This window comes from Hippocampus guttulatus, chromosome 8 (genome assembly GCF_054856545.1).
Source record: "Hippocampus guttulatus isolate MCC_2025c chromosome 8, RoL_Hgut_1.0, whole genome shotgun sequence".
NCBI lineage: Eukaryota > Metazoa > Chordata > Actinopteri > Syngnathiformes > Syngnathidae > Hippocampus > Hippocampus guttulatus.
In genome coordinates this window covers 10,479,987-10,493,805 of record NC_141268.1, presented here as the reverse complement: position 1 = coordinate 10,493,805, position 13,819 = coordinate 10,479,987, and the positions used below count along the sequence as shown (strand labels likewise).

The 13,819-nt window shown below is 42.7% G+C and overlaps 1 protein-coding gene across 5 annotated transcripts; it reads left to right on the top strand.

Moving 5' to 3' along the window:
- Window positions 1-73: 73 nt before the first annotated feature.
- Window positions 74-13,217, top strand: LOC147201094 (poly(rC)-binding protein 2). 5 transcript variants are annotated; one of them, XM_086117156.1, is made up of 13 exons: window positions 74-257; window positions 2,430-2,577; window positions 3,390-3,413; window positions 3,492-3,524; window positions 3,627-3,743; window positions 4,116-4,247; window positions 4,344-4,472; window positions 5,383-5,457; window positions 5,698-5,739; window positions 7,391-7,490; window positions 7,568-7,620; window positions 7,699-7,868; window positions 9,273-10,809. In XM_086117156.1, exons 2-13 carry the CDS (start codon window positions 2,509-2,511, stop codon window positions 9,664-9,666), a joined length of 1,338 nt encoding a protein of 445 aa, XP_085973282.1. In that variant the 5' UTR covers window positions 74-257; window positions 2,430-2,508; the 3' UTR covers window positions 9,667-10,809. The 5 variants fall into 5 exon arrangements, with proteins under 5 accessions (XP_085973282.1, XP_085973279.1, XP_085973281.1 ...); XM_086117153.1 differs by lacking the exon at window positions 9,273-10,809 and adding an exon at window positions 12,272-13,217 and having other exon boundaries at window positions 83-257; window positions 7,418-7,490; XM_086117152.1 differs by lacking the exon at window positions 9,273-10,809 and adding an exon at window positions 12,272-13,217 and having other exon boundaries at window positions 85-257.
- The last annotated feature ends 602 nt before the right edge of the window (window positions 13,218-13,819 follow it).

Sequence of the window (13,819 nt, the reverse complement as noted above, 5' to 3'; positions counted from 1 at the left end):
TATATATCCCTCCCCCTCCATATTGGGCGGGTCGCAAACGGGATGTGGGCTCGGCTTGGGTGAAAGGGGAGAGGTCGGAGTTCGCCATGTTGTTGTCTTTGTGTAAAGGAGTGAAGCTCGGTCTCACATCGCTCTTCCCTCTTCCCCCGAGTCCTCTCTAAACTCTTCCCCCCCTGGGTTTCTACCCTCCCGAACCTCTCCCCTTCTACCCTCATAACCCCAACCCACCCCCGGGCACCTTCCAGCGCGCGAACCGGGTAAGTTCGGCCTCGGACTTCAGATGTTTTCGTTGGCAGTGTTGTTGTGGTCCGAAGAAGCGGTAAGAAATCGCGCTTTAGCTTAGCTTAGCATCGTGTAGGCCTCAGCGGCCGCGGTGAGTGCGCCGTCTAAAATTAGCTTTGTTCGCTTAGCTAGCCACCGGAAACGTCAAGCGTGGCGGTTCTTTACAGCGCAAATTACCTTTTGTTTGAACCAGATTTTTAGGAATAGCGCCTAGTTTGACGAGGTTGTCGTCTATTGTGAAGCATCATGTCACTGCGTTGAATAAAATAGAAGTTGGGAGTTAGCATTGCTACCTATCGTGCGCATGCTCACCCCCCCCCCCCCCCCCCCACTTAGAAGCCTAAAAAACGAACACCTCTCCAAATGCTACTACAGTACTTCATTCTGAAGTAAACGCCCAGAACCCATTTAGGAGACGTATAAATTGTTTAATCATCAAGCTGGAGACTCAAGTTTCAATAAAGTGTTTTTAAAATAGGTTTATTGAGGTAGGTGGGAAACGCCGACTTGGCACGATGTTAATGATGACGAAACGGTTAGCCGGCTAGCGATGTTGGCAGTTTGATCGCTTTTCCCCCTTTTTACTCACCAAACGTATTTAACTATATTTGCACAACCTCGGTTCTGTTGTCTATATTGTCACCCTAAAGTAAAACAAATACATTTGGAAGCGTGCTTGTGAGTCTTTTGCGGTTGCTTTCTACGTTAGCGTATGCCTTAACTTTGGAAAGCCTTTCCAGCATTTCTTCGATATCCTTTAAAATGCAATTTAAGGTCTATTGGCAGGTACACGATTTGACCTCACTTAGTAAGCCATCGCGGCACACGAGTAGAATGACTGCGTTTTACTATTTACTACAATCTTACTAGCGAAGCAAAACTGCAACTAGTACTACCCGTGAAGAGCCAGATGTTAACAAGTTGAAATTTCGGCTTTACAGCCATGTGAGTATCTCTTGATCCATCTTAAGTAGTGATGGGCTAGTACTGATACTAGGCTTCAATACTTGACTTATTTCTGATATCAGGTATATGTACTCATAAAGGCTGTTGATACAAACTGCCGAAAATGGTATTATCGAATATCCCAAATATTAAAGTACACGGTCTGGTGTGCTCTTTGTACTTACTTGTAAGACAATTCAGCACGCTTGTTGAATGTGTTACTAGTTATGTTTTTGTCAACTTGTAGAATTTTATCATGTCACGAGTGATACTAGTAGTAAGCAGAGCAGTTATCTACTAGTGCAAAACTTTGCCTCGGGAGTAACATGTAGTTATCCCAATAGTATGCCAACGTTTCAGTACATTGAATAGATGTTGAAATGGCTTCGAAACTCTTTGTCCTTACCACTAAGACAATTCAAACACACTAATGTTTTTGCTTTCACCACTGTATTGCATTTCTGCACATTAGTACACATACAGCACATTTGACAATAAAATCGTATCCAATCCAATCCAAAATTAGTAGGACAAAAATTCTAGTGGGCATTTTGGTGCTACCAATTGGGTCATGGAGGATACCAGTTTGTGACACATTTATACTATACTATATGCCCATCCACCTTATAATTCACAAGTTTGTGGGCATGCTGGAGCCTATCCCAGCTGTCTTGGGGCAGTCGGCAGGGTACACCCTGCACTGGTTGCCAGCCTGTCACAGGGCATACATAGACGAACAACCATCTGCGCTCACAATCACACCTAAAGATAATTTAGAGTGTTCTATTAACCCGCCATGCTTGTTTTTGGAATGTGGGAGGAACCCGGACAACCCAGAGAAACCCCACGCACGTACAGAGAGAACATACAAACCTAACACAGGAAGTCCTCACACCGTGAGGCGGACTTGCTCACCGGTCGACCACAGTGCCAGTACATACATACTATTGGGGTGTAACAGATGTACGAGTACTGAACAGTAATTTCCTACTCCGTTTGGATGCACTCTAGTAGTGGGCAAATGTTTCTAATTGAAAGGTCAAGAGATGCAGTGGGACATTAACAAGCAGGACAACTTATTTTGATTTTTATGACTACTCCCACTCTTGACTGACGAAACCTTTTGCTATATCTTTAGCTGGCCACTTACTGTACTTTATCTTAGCATTTTCATGTCAACATATTGCGCCCTCTCCCTCCAGATCATCTCAGTGACCAAAGAGCCCCCGCCCCTACCCCCACAAGTTCGACACAGAAGTCTCACCCACAGCAGCTGCAGCTATGGACTCCGGTGTGATTGAAGGAGGGCTCAATGTCACCCTTACCATTAGGCTGCTCATGCACGGCAAGGTGAGGTGTGTCATTTTTCGCCTGAATGACCCCCCTCTCAACCTCCAGGGACTGATGTGATGAGTCATGGTATTGACGTGGTACAGTTGAGTACTGCTACACAAGAAACATGTAGCTGTGATATCCTGACAGTGGAACCTGTACGCCTTGTATAAAGTGTGTTTACGTAGCGTGCACAGTTCGAAATTCAATGGCCGCCATAGGGCTGCAACTATTAATGAACTAAAATAATTCTTGGCCTCGAAGCTTGGCAGAGATCATTTTTCCACATGGACTAATGCTACTGCAGACACATGCATCACTGTGGACATAGCGGGTGAGGGATAGACACAATAAGCTGATCAGCAGAACACTTGATTCTAAAAATGTTCAGAAGTTGTTGTGCTAAAATGGTGTGTGTAATGGATGTGAAATGAATCGTGTTGCTCATATTTCACTGAGTTGCTAGAACCTTTCCTACGTTACACTCATTTCCATTTCTTGTGCAGTGGAGTCAAAATTAATCACTGATCAAATTAATCGGAACACCGGCAGAATATTTAAACGTCGCTTGTTGAGGCTCACTTACAAGAAAGCCACTGTAAGTCAAAGAAAAAGCCAATTGCGTGCGTAGATTTTGATCGTGTGATATTTGCTGAAATGAGGTTTCACTTGGTCATGGGGGTGTCTCGCGAAAGGATTCATGCATCTTGAGGGGTGAAATTTTCGTGTTAATTTTGAAATCTGGGCCATTTGCTTCAGAACTATTTAAACAAAATGTATATTTTCCCCAAAATGTGCCAAAGCTCATGGATATTGTTTTGTCATTTCAGGAAGTTGGCAGCATCATTGGAAAGGTAAGGCGTCACAGAACACAATTACACTAAAATGTGTCTTCCCGGTACTAAACATGACTTATTTGTCCTGCTTTTTAGAAAGGCGAATCTGTGAAGAAGATGAGAGAAGAGGTGCCTTCCCTTCATGTCCTCTCCTGCAAATAATCACAACGCGACGGTTTTAATTGCCAAGCGGTTGTTTTTCATGTCCCGGCTTGTGATTTTTCCACACAGAGCGGCGCACGCATCAACATCTCCGAGGGCAACTGTCCCGAGAGGATCATCACTCTGGCAGGGCCAACCACTGCCATTTTCAAGGCCTTCTCCATGATCATTGATAAACTGGAAGAGGTGTGTCACCACTGAATCTTGGATGGACAACCATAAATCAGTGTTTCCCAACCTAATAACCGATTTAAGGCACACTACTGAACAAAAATGTCACATTTGAAGTATATGCCAATATCGTGCATCTCGAACAATAATACTGGTATATACTTGTATTTGTAATTATTGGATCATCTGCTTTTGAGTGGAAGAGCTATTTCATTGTACTTGTCTTTGTATGTCACTGGCATAGATCGGGAACTATATTAATATTGCTAATAGCAAAAATCCACGTATAATTGATGCTTATTAAAATGCATTGCAGGGAAAACGTATTTTGTTGTAAAGACAACATTTTCAGACCAAGTGACCAAATGGACCAAATTGTGCCCTCAGGACATTACCAGCTCGATGACAAACAGCACAGCCACCAGCAAGCCCCCAGTGACCCTTCGCATCGTGGTGCCCGCCAGCCAGTGCGGCTCGCTCATTGGCAAAGGTGGCTGCAAGATTAAAGAAATCCGAGAGGTACGCAGCCTCCTTTGGAAGACAAACAAAAGCAGATGCCGGCGTCCCCCACCGCACCCACCTCACCTACTTCCCTTTGATTTGTTGTGCTGTCAGTCAACCAGTGCTCAGGTTCAAGTGGCAGGTGACATGCTGCCCAACTCCACGGAGCGCGCCATCAGCATAGCTGGCACGCCCCAGTCGATCATCGAGTGCGTCAAGCAGATCTGTGTTGTCATGCTCGAGGTAAGCAGGAACCTACATGAGAACCGCGTTTACTACTCCCTTTGGTTTCAACAACCTCTCAACATCCTTTGCAGCTGATTTTTTGTTGCTCACCGTCTGATGTTGCAAACTGGACCGATTCAAAATCACTGACAAAACGTTGCATCTTTTGTAAACTAGTTCCTCTCTGTTCGATGCCATGTTGTCAGCGTTAACGGTGGCAAACCAGCCTAATAATACTAATCCAAAAAAAAAGCTAATTTACAGGTTGTACAAGAACCAGTGGATGAAAAATGTACTCGCACTGTCTCAAATTTTAGGGGCAAAATGTAAACGTTTACGGGCAGTTTGGAGCCTTGGTACCAACACGTAAAATTTAATTAGATTATTCGTTACTTGATTCTAATCTGGGTATCGCCAAGTATCGGTCAGGTGGCAGTCCTTGAGTTTTTATAATGAGTTCAGATTATGTATACTGTATATCAGTTTGTTTCCAAAAGTGTGTGAACAATTGGAGTTAATTGTCTTTTGGGGCAAGTCCTTTATTTGTACAAACATCCTTTTTATAACAATATTCATTTTACTTTCTCATTCTAGTATAAACAATCAATGGAGGTACGCTGTTTGTTGTGTGGACTTTATTTTTACAAATATACTATATGGTGTATTAATGAAACTCGTGCCTACAGGGGGAGGGCATTTTTCAAATAAAATATATATTTGAATGAACTTAGGGAAACTGTTATCTTTTGTTGTGAGACCTTTATTCGTTTCAAATAGATGCAACCGATGATGAATTGGCATGCAGAAGGCCACAATTTGAGGAAACTGTGTTACTAGCAGCTTGAGGTGTCGTCGTTACGGGTTGTGTCCCGCACTTATTTCTCAGCTGAGGTTGTGCTCATGCATCTGTCTTGGGTGTCCCTTTCAGTCTCCCCCGAAAGGCGTCACGATTCCCTACCGACCCAAACCTTCAGGATCTCCTGTTATCTTCGCAGGTGGACAGGTACGTCACACGTATTTGCTCGTTTTGAGACGTCATAGGTCGATGTGTTTGTGTACAAATCTGAGAAATAAGCTCCTCTTTTCTCTGGCTTTCCTCCATTTCCCTTTCATGTCACTAAAGATGTTTCCTTTGCAAGAAATGTGGAGACTTTGGACAGGACTTGTTGTTGCTGATTTTTTTAGTAGCTTGAGCCGGCGTCCGATGCAAGGCCTGTGAAAGTTGTGTTCTCATTTGTTTCAGGCGTATGCCGTGCAAGGACAGCATGCCATTCCACAACCAGATGTAAGTGAAGTTTCCGCCTGTGCCAGAGACTGCACCCCCCACGCGCTGATGCCACCCGCCCCCTTTGCGCTTGTTTGACAGAAATGGAAATTTTTGTTTCTCGATGTTGACATTGCGCATGTTCATTCGGTTCCTCTAATGGCTGCCAGTTCCTTTTAGTCAAGCTTAGTGAGTGACAGCTCGTAAGCAACTGAATTGTGCTTGCCAAAAATTGGCAAACCGGATCGGCATCTTCATTGAAAGGGTTTCTTTTTTTTTTTTAAGTTTTTGACTCAGGGTTAGAGCACAAATCATCATCTGTTTTTAGCATGGTTTTAGCGGTAGCAAGGTGACTCCACTTCCATCCATTTTCTATAAATCTTGATATCTTCAGCCTCTTTTACAAAGAGATCAGATGTAAAAACAAAACGTATATCTATATATACAGTATATATACTGTATATATACGGTAATTTGTTCTTCGCGCCTTTTTTTCGGTTTGCTTTATAAAATACAATAAAATGCACTGTTCTATAGTGCCAAACTATCACTATTAGCACAGGCCAGCCAAAGTGGTATATTGTTGCTACATAGTGTCGTGTAATCAGGTAATTAGATGAGCCCTGATTGGTGTTAGCATCTGCTGTGACTAATCAAGTCCTTTCTGCCATTCATTCGTACTCAAGACACAGTCACGCTTTTTGTTTACTTGTGCTGCCCCCAAAGGCGAATGATTACCGAATCGATTTCTTACCACCACATCCTTTGACAGCGTTCTGTATAAAACAGAACAGCAACCTGCACAATTTTTGACAGGCAGAGACCGTTGCCAATCAGATCGTGACGTACAATAGCGCCACCTACTTGAATGCGGGGTGTTTGCTTTCCTGAACGTGGTAGTCGTGGTTTTTGCTAGAGTTAACATTCACATTGGTAGATTTGACTGTCTGAAATGGTCCAGTCCAACATTTGTTTGTTCGGGTTTGTCCAGACTCTCCACCGGTCCATCAATGACCATCCTTCTGCTCGACTGCTTACTCTGTCCTTTAAATAATCCCATGTTTCCCCTTGACTTGATTTTCTTTTGCCTACCTACCTCAAGGATCCTTCCCCTTTTAATCGTCCTTAGATGATACTCTTTAAATGCTTATGTCACAGTGAAGTGAGGGAATATTGTTTGCTGGACACTGTAGGTACACCCACATGCACACTATCAAAACTGGTGTCAAAATTTCTGCATTCTCAACCGTTGGATTTACACACCGGGTCCAAGTGCCGAACTCCCAAATTAATGGCACATATTGTTGATTTCAATTGACAAGCGCTGTATGAAAGTGTTTACAGCGAGAGAACACGTGAAAGCTCAAATTCGATGTATACCGCAATGCTTCGTATCCCAGTTGTGACACTAAAAATCTGAATTGTCACCTGAACGCTGGAGTAAAAATAGCCTGATATGGTCATGATAGGTTTTGATTGACACCTCAGAGGGATCAGCTGTTTTTGGTTTTGTTGTTGTTTTTTTGTACTCCGCTGCAATTTACGTCCCTCCCTTCAGATGTGTTATTTGTATGTTTTGAACTGACTTTGATTTGTGTCGTTTTCTTCCCCTTTTCACTCCTTGTTTTCCCTCCAATCTTCTTCCTCCTCCTCCTCTCTCCCCCTCTCACAGTCTTCCTCTGCTGCTATCTCTCCACAGCTCACCAAACTTCACCAGCTGGCTATGCAGCAGAGCCCCTTCCCCATTGCACACAGCAACCAGGGATTCACCGGTATGTGCTGTAAAATGGACATCTGGATCCCAATGTGCTGCAATTTCTCATCTTTTTAAAAAAATAATTTCTTGAAGGAATTGACGCTTCCGCTCAAACCAGTTCTAATGAGATGAAAATTCCGAACGAGGTAAGCTTCCTTCCAAAAATTTGGGGGTGGGGGTGCCTTTAAGTAGTTCTCGGCTAAGCTCCTCCTCCTCCTCTTCAGCTTATTGGCTGCATCATCGGCCGCCAGGGCGCTAAGATCAACGAGATCAGACAAATGTCGGGCGCCCAGATCAAGATTGCAAACCCGGTGGACGGTTCCACTGATCGACAGGTGACCATCACGGGCTCGCCTGCTAGCATCAGCTTGGCAGAATACCTCATCAATGCCAGGTCAGTACGCACGATCACATGTCAGTCAATTGAAGTGAAAGCCAAATAAAGACCGAGCAAGCAGTAACATTCAGTTCGGTACGGACTAAAATTTCCACAATCGGCTTTGGAGGAAAATTAACAACTACAATGTTAGGGGCAGAGAGGCCTGCTGCGAATAGCGAAAACCTGCATGTAATTGACATTCCCCTTAAAAAGGTTCATCATTCCCCGTAGATGAACATGATATTGGTAGTTTCATTACATTGGCTTGTGGTCTGACTAAGTGAAGCTCCTTCCCTCACTTCATAGTTTCTTTGCACCAAGATGCCCTAAGATGGCCCAAAAGCAAGACTTTTACGTTTAACTGGGATATTAGGCTAATAACTGAGGATATGTTGTCGCCCCCTAAAAAAATACACAGTAGGTCACAAAAATATTTTTTAATACGGACTAATATTAATGCAATCGCACATACCATTCCATATAGAAACAAACTGTCTCAATGACAGTTAGCCAGAATGAGGTAGTGCCTGAAAGACAAAGTGTAAGGGTTGGATCATTTTCACAAAACGATGAAGTGCAAAACAAAACTTGTGCAGTATAACAGCATGCCTAGGTGGCAGCACAAGGTAATGTATCAACGTTAGCTAATTTTAATAAACAAACGGTAAAGAAATTAAAATCGAATACCCAGGCGGCACATGAATGCGCAGACATGCTAACCTGAGCTAATAGCCAACAACTCTTGTTCACTAATGCATGTCACTCATCCTGCCACCTCCCCCCTTTTAAAGCCATGCAAATTCATCGCCAGAGATACTACAGTGAAGAAAATAATACACTTCAGGTGGAATTTGAATAATGAAAAATATATTTGATCCGTAGGTGGTGGGTACATAAGCTGTGGCGAAGTGAACTGTACTGCTTGGTGGACACGCAAGATGCCGCTATTATTAACTCATGCGCTGTTGGCTCTTGTCCACTGTCCCAACGAAAAACATAGATCTAAATTTTGAGTGAACAAAACCCCTTGTATAAATATTAGTATTCATAAGAATTCATTACATAATATAAATTGGATTATAGTGAGAAGATTCCATTAATAAAGTCATATAAGAATTCATAGAATCAATAAATATGAATTATTTGCTTTGTAGAAAATGCACAACATTTGGATTTCACATGTACTTTATTGGACAACAATATACCAGCATGTACCAGAGCGTGCCCAGCTCTTTATTGGCCCGCAGCCTTGTTTTGATCAACTTGACACGCTCACGTTTCACGGTCCCATTCCCGGGGAGGAAGAAAAAAAAAATCACAACTTCCCTTCCTCTGCCATTTGCCCACCGACCAGCCTGCCCTGTGACCCATCCCGACTGTGTTCTCCCTCTTTCTCTCTCCTTGTCTGTTTTTCTACAGTGTAGAGTCCTCTAAACCTCCTCCTCCTCCCTCCTCCTCCTCCTCCTCTTCCTCCTCCTTGAACCCCGAACCGAGCAGCCCGTGCCCTTCCTCCACCTCTACTACTACTACTACCACTGCTACTACTACTAGCACCTCCTCTGCTTCCTCCTCCTGTGTGGTGCCCCCCTCAGCCTCCATCCCTCTGTCCTTGTTACCTCCTGGGCCTCCTCCTTCTTCCTCCTCCACATCCTCCTCCTCCGACCCCTCACCTGCCTGTGTGTCCAGTCTCCTCACACTCAAGCCCCTGCCTCTGCTGGCCCTCCATGTTGTCAGCGGGGCCGCCAATTCTGAGCCCAAAATGGCCCCCGAGCTGGGCTCCAAGTCCAAGCGGCGACGGCTCTCCCCTTACTAACACAGCCACTATCTACACTTGCTTTGGCCACGTGTACTTAACATACACACACACTATACTTAAACCACACACACGTACACCACACCACGTTGCAAGATTTCTGGTAAGTTCACAATAAATTTCCATGGGAAGATATGCCGAGGCATTTTTGAATTAACTGGAAATTGAGTCATTTAATGCAAAGGTATCATTCCATCGCTGCCATTGGGCGGAATCCTCATACTTCCAAATCATTTTTCAGGAGACTTGTACGGTCGAAGAAAAAAAGATGCGGACTGACTTGTGATTTGTGAAAAAAAAAAGGAAAAGAAATTTACCAAATTGTGAATAAGGAGGAGGACTCACATCACAGTGCCAAAGGGCTCACGTAACGACTCCCCTCATCAGAGTTTGGCCACGTGACACGTGTAAGCTGAGTTGTGATTGGTCCTTACCTGAGCCTTTTGAAACTATGATGTCATTTTCAGTCAACAGCAAGTGGCAAAATGGCCGCCACCCCCGAGATGGATAAAAACGGGTGGATTTTGCTGCTTAATTCATCTTCCTCAAATGCAGTATTCATCTGAATACCGTATTTACGCTTGCGGGGCTGCAAAGAACATATTCTTGATTGTTTGACTTGGCTTCCTCTTCAAGTTGACTTTTTATGAGCCAACCTTCAATTTAGTGAAGTCCCGGTTTTCCACGAATTCCCTTGGAAACTTTGCATCTTTTTAAATTACCTGAATTTTGCAACCCGACATGCAGGCACACACACACGCGCACACACGCAGTTTGCTGCCATATTAACTCTATTGCCTGTCAAGTGTGATTATTATTATTACTATTGAGTTTTGCATGCAGCGCGGATGTGGCCGCTGAAGCCTTTTTCCTCTTTGTGTGTAAGCTGTGCTCAGGTAGCGGCTCTTTCTCCTCAGATGATGTCATGCTTGCGCCAATTTGATTTGTTTTGACATCACCGTGGTGACTGCGAGTGCTTTTTTTTCTCACCCCATGTACATAAAGGAGCTTTAGTCCTCGCTCAGGTATACACACCACAAATTCAAGTTGAGCTTCGACATTTTTGGGGGGGGGGTGTTTTTAATGAACCTAATTTCTATGATTTAAATTAAAGTCTGTATTCCTAACCATTAGTCCACTGGCCACCGTTTGCGAATTTCTTTCTTTCAGGCTCAGTGTGTGTGTGCGTGCATGCGTACGTGTACGTATATATATATGAACAAATTGGTGGGTCTGTGAAACTGGAACCTTTTATGTAGGTACTTTACTGCTCTAACTCTGTCTTCTGTTGAGCTCCGAAGTGCACTTTCCGAAGTGGTGTTGCATGAGTTGAAGCCTGCTCTTGTGGGGTTGGACCCAGTGTTGCACTAGAAACACAATAAGGGACCGCCCCTTATCTGTCCAAATTAGATTTTGACCATTCTGAACAATGACTTTTCTCTATTTATGCACTAAATTTAAATTGGCAAAAATGTAGTTATCCCACTCTCGCTCTCAGCAGCTCAAAAATACACAAACCACTGGAAAATACCACAGAATAAAATTTTAAAAATTGAACCCCACCACCTTTCAAGATGCCAAACAAATGCTTTTTCCCATAGGAAATAATTCATTTGTTCCAGGACTTGTTTTGGCTAACATTTTAAACATTGTCGTACATAAAATGTAAAAAGGGGAGTAAGCCAATGTCCATTGAAACTACATTAAAGTGAAACTGCTCATCTTTTGAAGATGCCTGCCACATAATGGAGAATGAACAGGAAGATGTTGCTTGGGTATTTACCATTACTGCACATGCGTTTGTGCCTGTTCCACCAGGGGGCAGTATATTACATAGATATACCGCATGTAAATTTAGGGCATCAATTTTTTTGTACACCATGTCACATTGAAGCACTGGTATTGCTTTGCAAGAAAAACATGTCTAGTCATCACTAGGTGGCGCTATGTAGAACAAATTATCCTATAGATGTCTTCAGGTTGCGACTACGCACATGTTTAGTGAGGGTTTCTTTTGGGGGGGGCATGTGCAGGGGTGTTATTCAGCATTTCCTCCTCCTGTGGCGAAAGAAATATTAAATGCTAATTTTAATGCCCCACCCTCTTCATATAGTATTTTGAAAACTCACATTTGTCCCCCTGTTGGCCTCGGTCTTAAGATGATACAGTGTAGCCAAAGTTTGAAATCATTCGTATGAATCCTCTCGACAGGGGTGCCCAGTAGCCCACGGACTTGTTGCCAAGGGTGTCGAGGAAAATGGAAAAAACAAAAAAAGAAGACGACCCTCCATACATGTTTTTTTGGGGGGGTGCGTGTGGATTTAAAAAAAAGTATCATGATACCATATTGCCTTTACACAAGTCGTCTTTCACACACTTTTCACCACACATGCACCTCTTCATCCCAGTATGGTGTCTCGTCCCACCGCAGCATTAATGCGTAACTTTTCTGCTCGATAAGAATTTCATGTCTGTCCTGGAGCAAAGCCTTAGCCCTCAGTGTTCACTACTGGAACTCGTGGCAACAAAACAAAAACAATCCTGGCAGAATGAAAATGGCGTTGGTCTCCAACCATGCATTGTGTGTGTATTTGTCCCGCTCCAGGCTTTCCTCGGAGGCCACCGGACTGGCAGCCAACTGATGAGACTCCCAGTCTGCACTACATCTCACCCCCACCAACAACATCAACAACAACAAAAAAAGCTATATTACACCTATATAACACCTTTTTCTTCCTTTGTTAGCATCACTTCATCCACAGCCTCCGTGATTATTTATTTTATTTTGTTTTTGTTTGTCCACCCCTAAACTAGGATTTTAATACCCCATTTTTTGGGAGATGGGGTTTTAAATCAGTTGAGATTTTTTTTAAAAATATTAGTCTTTATCCCCTTTTGCAACTTTCATGTTTCAGTGCTGCCGTAAAGAAAGATTTAGATTTAGTTGTGTACAGCGTAGATTTCTTTGAAAGGAAAAAAAAGACAAATAAAGGATCAAAAAGAAGAATAGAGTCACTCTTTTTATTCCCCTAAAATATATATTTTGTTACACATCAGAGAGTAGCTATACGCGTACACTCAGTCACTGATACGATACGTTGTAGGCACGTTCCCTTTTGTTGTCATTCCCCTCCTTGGATCACGTTTTATTTTTTTGCTGGGTTGGGAGGTGTTTTTTGTCCGGGTTTTTTGAGGGGAAAGCTTTTTTGTTGTAAAAACTGCTATATACTTAAAAAAAAGTTGGAATATTTGTTTTAAATGGAAGTATTTTTTTTAACTACCAAAGGATGGCAGAGAGGGGAGGGACACTGGCAAACACGTGTATGAGGCTATTACGAAGAAAATAAAATGAAGGCAAAGAAGGGGTTGAGAGCTAGCACTAGTTAGCTGCTCTTTGCTTTGCTAAGTTAATTGATTTTTTTTTAAAAAAATTATTATTTGCAGGAAAAATGACATTTGTGCACGTTTTTCCTTTTCTGAGACTAGATCTTGGGTGCCACAAATTTGTTTAAAAAAAAAGTGAAATAAAAATGTGAAATGCTCTAAACACACTGACTGGGCTTGTTGTCCTTAATATTATATTTAGATGGGTTGTGAAATGTCTTTGTTGGACACTAATGCAGTAAAAGAAGAAAAAAAGTAAACGGTCTAAACCCGGTCATCCAATCTTGCAGTCCCTGCACTGTGATGCACTAAAACATTGTTTTCCAACCATTATAAAGCCAAGGCACGTCGGAAAATAAAATCATTGCACAATACTGAGCAAAACGGCTCATAAGAAGGCATACATAGGTTAATTCTGTACCTCCTGTTACCTAGTGGAAGATTTGAATAATTAAAACGTTTTTTATTGAAAAATAAATCAAATCGACATTGGATAATTTCAATCATTCTGATGGCACACTGGTTGGGAGTCACTGCACTAGAGGGCGCTGTAGACTTTGAGTTTTTTAAAAATTTTATTTTATTTTTGCTGCATTCATGTTCCTACCTTGGTTCATTTGCAAAGTGCCCTATGATGGGACTAAAACAATTTACTCAGCTGCAGAGAGCACCAGGCACTTATTAGAAGTAAATACTTGTGTCAATCAATTCCAATGTTTAGAAAGAGAAAGTGTGTGTGTGTGTGTGTGTGTGAAGTATCTGGACGAAG